This window comes from Glycine max, chromosome 5, assembly GCF_000004515.6.
Source record: "Glycine max cultivar Williams 82 chromosome 5, Glycine_max_v4.0, whole genome shotgun sequence".
Taxonomy (NCBI): Eukaryota; Viridiplantae; Streptophyta; class Magnoliopsida; order Fabales; family Fabaceae; genus Glycine; species Glycine max.
In genome coordinates, this window is record NC_038241.2 from 14,090,990 (window position 1) to 14,098,966 (window position 7,977).

The following is a 7,977-nucleotide window of genomic DNA, read 5'->3' on the forward strand; positions in this document are numbered from 1 at the left end:
GCGTGATTTGTTTTGGTGTCACCCAGATGCAGTTAAGTTATGTAACGCATGTCATCTTGTTTTTTTTTATAGACAGTACCTACAAAACAAATAGGTACAGACTCTCATTGCTTGACATTGTGGGGGTGACACCAACCAGGATGACTTTCTCTGTTGGGTTTGCATATCTGGAGGATGAGCGCGTGAACAATCTTGTATGGGCATTGGAACGGTTTCGAGGCCTTCTTTTAAGAAACGATCGCCTTCCTGTTGTTATTGTCACAGACAGAGACCTAGCCCTGATGAATGCTGTGAAAGTTGTGTTTCCGGAGTGTAAGAATTTGTTGTGCAGGTTTCACATAGACAAGAATGTGAAGGCAAAGTGTAAATCGCTTGTTGGTCAGAAGAATGCTTGGGACTACGTAATGGATAGCTGGGGTAACCTGGTAGATTGTCCTTCGGAACAGGAGTTCCCTGAGCACCTTCAAAGGTTTCAAGTAGCGTGTTCCCCGTGGCCAATGTTCACTGACTACGTATGTGAGACATGGATTGTCCCACACAAGGAGAAATTTATCTTGGCTTGGACAAATAAGGTGATGCACCTAGGCAACACAACAACAAATAGGTATTTAAATGTTTTATTATATTAGTCAAGTTTCTTTTAATGATTGTTTGGAACATTATTGTTATTAATTTGTCTTCTGTGTTGTGTGTTTTAAATATAGGGTTGAATCTGCTCATTGGTCTTTGAAGAGGATATTACAGAATAGCGTTGGAGACCTTTGTAGTGTTTGGGATACAATGAACAACATGATGACGCTGCAGCACACTAAAATTAGAGGATCATTCGAAACAAGTACGCATGTCGTTGGTCATGTTTTTAAGAAAACCATATACAAGAGGCTTCTGGGAATGATGTCAAGGTACGCTTTAAATGAAATTTCGGTTGAGTTTGAGCGCGTACATTATTTGAAAGACAATGTGTCTTCTTGTGGGTGTGTCTTGAGAACCACGCTAGGTCTTCCTTGTGCATGCAAGCTACAAAGGTATGAGGGTGGTAGCATCCCACTGGATGCAGTCCATATGTACTGGAGGAGACTTAGTTTTTCAGACCAGGGGCTATGTGAGGCCTAAGTGAGCATCAAGGAAGAGATTGATAGAATACATAAAAGATTCGAGGAACTTGATGTTTGCGGGAAAGTTACTTTCAAGAGTAAACTCTGAGAATTTGCGTTTCCCGATGAGACCTCTATGTGCCCTCCTCCAACAAAGGTTAAGACGAAAGGTGCCCCGAAAAAGGTAATGAAAAGAAGCGAAAGATCAACAAAGCGTGATCCATCTTATTGGGAGTATGCTGATGCTTATCATTCGGTTCAAAACAGCAACACCTCAGTCAGACCCAGTGCATCATCTTTTGTACCACCGAAGCCAGCAAGGATGATCCCCATGTTGGATCAATTTCCGCCATTTATGCATGGTTTCATTGAGGATGTTGTTGATGTGAAAGCGGATGGTAATTGTGGATATCGGTCATTTTCCGCTTTGTTAGGTATAGGAGAAGAGTGTTGGGCCATGATGCGTAATGAATTGATTAAAGAACTTGGCAAATGGTCGCAAGACTACATAAAGATCTTTGGTGGCACTGAGAGATATGAACAGCTGAGGTTGTCCCTACACGTGGATGGGTTATCCAAGGTATGTGTTTTATGCTTTTTATTTACATAAGTAATGTTTACATGACTGACACGTGTATTTGTTATGTGATTTAGGTTAGTATGGACAAATGGATGGATATAACGGATATGGGATATGTAATTGCGTCAAGATATAATGTAATCCTTGTATCATTGTCACGACAACAGAGCTTCACATTTTTTCCTCTCAGAAGTCGTCCACCAGCCGATTCTGCTGCGCACCGCATAATATGCGTTGGTCATGTGTATGGTAGTCATTTGGTTCAGGTCCATTGAAAATTCGTTTACTCAAATAATTTCAATTATTGAATGTGTTGGTTTGTTTGTTTAACTTATTATTGTAATTTCACTTACAACAGGTTTTTCTGAAAGATCGTTGTCCCTTACCGCCTATGGCATTGTTGTGATCAAGCAATGCGTATCCGGTGGCAAAATAATGGTCAACTGCATATGTAGGTAGAATGCAGCAATACTTAAGCCTAATGACAATTAATACAACGCATGTAGACCTAAGCGGACACTGAACTTGTAATATTTATGCATGTATATGTACATTGGATTTATGTTCATGTAATTAATCAATTGTTCCGTGAACAAGTGTTACTGTGTCAAATTGTTATATTTGTGTTGAACTGAATGCTAGTTATATGTTTCTAATAGGTCGAAAACCAACTTTTTTATTTTTGGTGCCTCCGTTTGAGGTGCGATTCGATGGAACGGGGTGCTGCTTTTATTTTTTTTGGGTTCCTTGACATGCAAACATGCCAAATAGCGGCCCTGGACAGTCTCAAGCAGCCCCACATAATTTAAAAAAAAACCCGAACAGGGGTACTTAGGCATGTTTCTAAAAGGCACAAAACCAATTTTTTTTATTCTTTACTGTACGTATATATATGGTTAAAATATATAATTTCAGAATAGTTATAAATGTTAACATTTAAATTACAAATTATTTTATCTTCTTTATTTTATATATTCAAATGTCATTATAAATGTGACTCATGTGTGTGGTTTATATTTAAATTTCAAACCATATATTTATAGAGAGACAAACAAAAATCATAAATGATGTAAGTAAATGTGTTTTATGACATACATAAACAAATACAAAAATTATTAATTTAAGTACAATAAAAATATAAATCCTAATCTATGCGGCGTCTCTGGCGCGGCCTAAGACTTTCATTTGCAGTGTCACCTCTAGCTCTCCTCAGACAACGAGTCATGATGTCATGTAAGTCAGTGCCCTCAGTGACCATCCTGAGGTTGATGACCCGCTCCAAATCCTCAGCAATCGCTCCTAAATCTTGAGTCATCCCCTGACATCCTTCGCAATGAACCTGTCACAGTCAAAATAACAAAGTCAATATCACATTTAAAAAAAATTAAATTATGAAAAACTACAGAAGTTATGCTTACCACTGAATGCGTAGGGAGATTGGTCGCGACTGAAACCTCGGGGATGGGTGGCTCGACGAACTCCTCATGATGAGGGGGAGGCGGATGTCTCCGCGCAGCAGTCTCCTCAGTCTGCGTGACGAATGGGTGCGATATCTGAAAAAACCACTCCATGTAGTCTGGCGCCACCTGTCCAGGAACTACACAGAGCTCCCCTGAAGGCACCAAATGGTCTGAAAAATGCAGCCACCGGTCATCTATATCATCACCCGTCAAAGAATCACAAACTGGCGGCGGAGGGACCGTCTGAAGGTAGCCAAACTGTCGAAGAACCCGCTCAGATCGAACGTACACCACAATCTGACCCCATCTGAGTTGGCCGGTGTACGACGATATCAAGTCAAAGGCCCTGACTCCCCAGTGCTCACCATAGGGCATCCAGCACACGACAGTCACACTCAGGGCATCCAAACGTCTCCGATACGGGGCTCCCTTGATCCCCATCATATGAGCCTTACCCGTAAGCCACCTACAGGCCCGTGGGCTCCCCTCATCATAAGCATCATGAACGACGAATGTATGCACTGTAGGAAAGTGCTCGTATATCCAGCACTACAAACACATAGTCAACATCAATACAAAAAAAGAGATTCAATGCTACTTCAATTTAAATTATCAGTGATAATACGTACCTGGAGAAGTGTAATATAACCGCCCAGCTGCCGTGTAAAGGCCTGCGACGCATCATTCAGATGGTCGTACATGTGGACTAATGCAGCCGCTCCCCAGGCGAATCCCCCTGCAGATACGTGCGGGCTGCTACAACCCATCGTCTGGCCCTGCACTGGCTCTAGTACAAGTCCCGAAGCCACCCCAACCGGACATGAGGCCCACCAGCCTGTCGAGTCTCAAATGTAGCCTCCTCATGACTGACCTCAAGAAGCTCCGTCAGTAGACCAATGGCGTCTAAAGTGACAAGCGGCTCGAACGTATGCAGCTCGCCAGTGATGGGAAGGTGTAGGAGTGATGCCACGTCATCCAACGTGATCGTCAACTCGCCTACTGGCAGGTGGAACGTGCTAGTCTCGCGATGCCACCTCTCGACGAAGGCGGATATGAGTCCTGGACCAGTGGTGATAATAGAACACCTGATCAGTGGACTCAATCCGGTGCCAGCAATCAACCCTTCGATCTCAGGCGCTGGTCTCCCAATTTTATCTACTTTTCTACCGTGAGAGACCAACTTCAGATCAGGTCGTTCCTAAATTGAATAACAATTTATAATAACGTGTATATAAAAAACAATCCAACTACAAATAATTTTTATGTAATTAGTCAACATTAAAAACTATGTACTTGTCTACTCCAGATGCTGTGTTCGACATGCTCAGCAAAATCGGTCAAAATCGATGGGTCGCGTGGTCCATCGGGGAATCCCTCATCTGCAGCAGGTGACCCCAAGCTCCCATCAGTAGCCACTCCTTCTGTCTGAACAGCATCGGCGACACCTGTCATCTCTGGGGTGGCATCAAACACATGAGGAACATCCTCATGCAACTGAGGCACATCCTCATGTCTCTCAGTGACGTCCTCACGCAGACGAACCCGTTGCCTACGTGCGTGCTGAGGCAGTAAGCCTGCGACGCCGAGTAACATCAGCCTCATGCGCATCCTCACTAATGCTTCTACCTCTACCAGCTCCTAACGCACGACCTAAACCTCGTGTTCTAACCATGATCTGAAATCAAGAAGAACATTTATTTTTTCGGTCAAATTAAATATTCAAATAATTGGTAACAAAGCTTTGTCATTACAAATTTATTCAAACACGTGTTTTGTATGTTTCTTACTAATTTGTTCAAATTAAGTTTTCAAACCTCTATTTGCATGTAAGGTTGAAATGCCACTGTGTCCAAATGTATCATTTCACGACTAATACAATTTAGTTTATGTTGTTTCAAAGTACAAAATAGTATAACAATAATATTATTTTTATAAATATTATTTCAAAGGAGCTCCCTTTGTACACATCATTTATTTTTATTCTTTCATATATAAGTATTTCATAAGCTCTTAATCTCTTCAATGAAGTAACTCTGCTTAGGTGCTTAAATGAATTAGGTGCTTAAATGAGTCTCATCAAAATGGTTAGATTGTTACATTTTATCGATAACTTATCTATTAAGTTATAATTATCTTTATTTATGAATTAATTAAAATTAAAAATTAAGAAAATTTTCAGACTATTATTATGTGAAATATTAATGATAAAAAAAATAATAATTCAACTATATTTTATTTAAAATGATGGCTATTATTATGCTAAAATCACATAGTTACTTCCTAATGCATATATAAATCACACCAAATATAATTTCAATTTAGACATCCTAATGCATATATAAATCACACCAAATATAATTTCATTTTACATACAAACGCAATTTTTAATAACAACTAAATAGCACAAACTACCTAATAATATGAACAAATTCAGGTATAATCTAAAAAAAAAAAAAGCAAAAAAAACAAAATACACAACAAAACATGATCCGCGGAAAAACTTCCGCATGATCTTCTGCGAGAAGAAAATATACCCTGCGGAAGAAGTTTCCGCAGGTTCTTCCGCGACAACAAAATGTAGCCTGCGGAAGAAGGTTCTGCAGGATCTTCCGCGGGTCCGCGAAAGACAACGTTCTTCTGCTGGATCACGTGGAAGATCCTGCAGAACCTTCTTCCGTTGGATCACGCGGAATATCCTGCAGAAGCTTTTTCCGCAGGAATCCACGGAAGAACCTTCCACTCTTCTTCTGCGGGAGTTCCCAGAAGCCCCTTTCCTACGCGCAGAAGAAGGTTCTTCTCGCGGAAGAACCTTCGTCTTCAACCTCCAACACCACAGGTCACTAATATCGTCTATCCTAAGGTTCCTACAGCCATTTATGCCATTTACGCCATTCAAACAGTTACGAGGAGGTTAGAAGACTAACCTTGATGGCAGAGGACACGAACAACAACTTCAATGGAGGATGTCAACTTCAATGGAGGACACGAGGTCGCGGAGGAAGGAAATGAGGGCGCGGAGGAAGAAGGCCAATATCGGGGAAGAAGAAGCACGAATGGAGATTGCTGGGTGCACGGGGAAGAAACAAACGCGGAAGCAAGGGGAAGAAGAAAGCTATCGCGGAAGAACAAACTTTTTTTTTAATTACGTTACTTTTATTTTTTAAACGGAGAGTATTTTGGGTACTTCATTGAAATTCTGGGTGCACCAGCAATTTTGCTGGGTGCACCTAGCAACAGCCTTTTATGACTCAGTTAAAGTAAATGGAATGGACTCAATCTATTTATCCGTCAGCCCATAATCAACCAACTCATGATCAAACTTACCCGTTTTGACAGACCTGCATAGCAATCACACGGATACCTGCTACTTTGATTATAACCCCGTGTACTATATATATATATATAGTTTCATCCTATCCTCATCCTTGATGCGTTTGACACCTAAATTAAGCAGTTTCATTACATCTAAGAATCTTCTTCACAGTTCAGACTCTTTCTCTTTAGTGGTGTGTTTATTCTCTTACTTATTGTTAGTGATGTTTGGTACTTTCCCTCATCATTAAATTAACATAAATGGGTCGTCCAGCTCAACTGAAATCACATCATTATTTCGTTAATATGGAAATCATTAAGTGATAGCCACCAAAGTCTTATAGTTGCGTGATTAACCATTCATTGGCCTTACAAGTAACGTAGACAAACCGCAATGTTACATTACATCAAGAAAAACTATGACGGACATGCTGATTGATGATGGGATCTTGGGGTTCCATTCAGACGCACTATGCTATATTGTTATTGCATTTGTGGTTAATAAATCAGTTTAAGTTATCCCCTTTTTCTCTTAATATTTATCTTCTTAAATTTTTTCACACAACAAGAAAAAATTACTATCTCATTCTCATTTCTCATATATATCTTTTGATGATTAAGATTTTTTTTAATATGTAGAAATAAAAAAACAAGCGTCAGAGATCTATAACAACTCAATCATAAATTAAGAAATATTTAAAAAAACTAAAAATTATTATATTTAAATTAAAATATCTTTATATTAATATCTTAATATTTGATACTTACAACATCATTAATAGTGAATATTAAATAAGAATATATTTTTTAAAAATACATTAATTAGACTTTAAAATCCTAAGATATGAATTAAAAGAGAGTGAATTATAACCATTAATATTGTCATCAAGTATCATAAAAGATATAAGTTAAAACAAGTAAGTGTTACATTCAAAAAGCTAAAATTAAAATTATTTTAATTTTTTTCACTTCTACTATTATTATGAAACGGGTGAGTGTATATATTATGCATAAGAAACTTTTGTTATTCATCAAAAAAAGTTTTTACAACCAAATCCAGCCATTGATAATTATTTAATGAGAAAGGAAACATAAAAGAATTCCTTGACAGCGCAATTGAATGATATGTTTCTGATCTTGACCCAACTAATTTTTTTTCCCTGTTTACGTAAAACGAGCTTGACATATATTCTTAATGATTGCTCTGGTACCATAAACATTTTTTTTTTCTACGTGTTGATGGCATATCATGTGGTCACTGGAAAAATAACAACACAAGGAAAAAGTTAATTCGAGGCAACTTCACGTGCTTATCATGTGCTTCTTCCTCAAGTTCCACGAACACGGCCAGAACTCAAATTCAGCCTCAAAGGGCTCAAGAATTGTCGTTAGACCAAAAACGCAAAGCCGAAGAAGCTCTCCGAGATATAACTTTTGAGATAAGGTAACACCCTAATTTTTTAATGTAAAAAATTATAATACTAATATTTTGAATTTTATTTATGTTTAATTAGTCATTTTTAAATTTGTC

The 7,977-nt window shown here is 38.7% G+C and overlaps 3 protein-coding genes across 3 annotated transcripts; 1 reads left to right on the top strand and 2 right to left on the bottom strand.

Moving 5' to 3' along the window:
• The first annotated feature begins 1,281 nt into the window (after nt 1-1,281).
• Nucleotides 1,282-2,080, top strand: LOC121174839 (uncharacterized). The gene is made up of 3 exons (XM_041015263.1): nt 1,282-1,674; nt 1,749-1,940; nt 2,033-2,080. Exons 1-3 carry the CDS (start codon nt 1,282-1,284, stop codon nt 2,078-2,080), a joined length of 633 nt encoding a protein of 210 aa, XP_040871197.1.
• Nucleotides 2,081-2,818: 738 nt separating this feature from the next.
• Nucleotides 2,819-3,901, bottom strand: LOC113001660 (protein MAINTENANCE OF MERISTEMS-like). The gene is made up of 3 exons (XM_026128558.1): nt 3,764-3,901; nt 3,093-3,683; nt 2,819-3,013 (listed from the first exon to the last, which is right to left on the bottom strand). Exons 1-3 carry the CDS (start codon nt 3,899-3,901, stop codon nt 2,819-2,821), a joined length of 924 nt encoding a protein of 307 aa, XP_025984343.1.
• Nucleotides 3,902-3,921: 20 nt separating this feature from the next.
• LOC102660619 (protein MAIN-LIKE 1-like) lies at nt 3,922-4,736 on the bottom strand. Its single transcript, XM_006580639.1, has 2 exons — nt 4,428-4,736; nt 3,922-4,332 (listed from the first exon to the last, which is right to left on the bottom strand). The coding sequence occupies exons 1-2, from the start codon at nt 4,734-4,736 to the stop codon at nt 3,922-3,924; spliced, it is 720 nt and encodes a 239-aa protein (XP_006580702.1).
• Nucleotides 4,737-7,977: the final 3,241 nt, after the last annotated feature.

What these genes read in the sequence shown, in the direction of transcription:
- LOC121174839 (XM_041015263.1), top strand. Translation starts at nt 1,282, where the DNA reads ATGAAAAGAAGCGAAAGATCAACAAAGCGTGATCCATCTTATTGGGAG. An exon ending in ACGTGGATGGGTTATCCAAG is followed by an intron (nt 1,675 to 1,748) that starts GTATGTGTTTTA and finishes TATGTGATTTAG; the next exon opens with GTTAGTATGGACAAATGGAT. An exon ending in ATGGTAGTCATTTGGTTCAG is followed by an intron (nt 1,941 to 2,032) that starts GTCCATTGAAAA and finishes CACTTACAACAG; the next exon opens with GTTTTTCTGAAAGATCGTTG.
- LOC113001660 (XM_026128558.1), bottom strand. Translation starts at nt 3,901, where the DNA reads ATGGGTTGTAGCAGCCCGCACGTATCTGCAGGGGGATTCGCCTGGGGA. An exon ending in GTTATATTACACTTCTCCAG is followed by an intron (nt 3,684 to 3,763) that starts GTACGTATTATC and finishes ATGTGTTTGTAG; the next exon opens with TGCTGGATATACGAGCACTT. An exon ending in ATCTCCCTACGCATTCAGTG is followed by an intron (nt 3,014 to 3,092) that starts GTAAGCATAACT and finishes TGACTGTGACAG; the next exon opens with GTTCATTGCGAAGGATGTCA.
- LOC102660619 (XM_006580639.1), bottom strand. Translation starts at nt 4,736, where the DNA reads ATGAGGCTGATGTTACTCGGCGTCGCAGGCTTACTGCCTCAGCACGCA. An exon ending in ACAGCATCTGGAGTAGACAA is followed by an intron (nt 4,333 to 4,427) that starts GTACATAGTTTT and finishes TATTCAATTTAG; the next exon opens with GAACGACCTGATCTGAAGTT.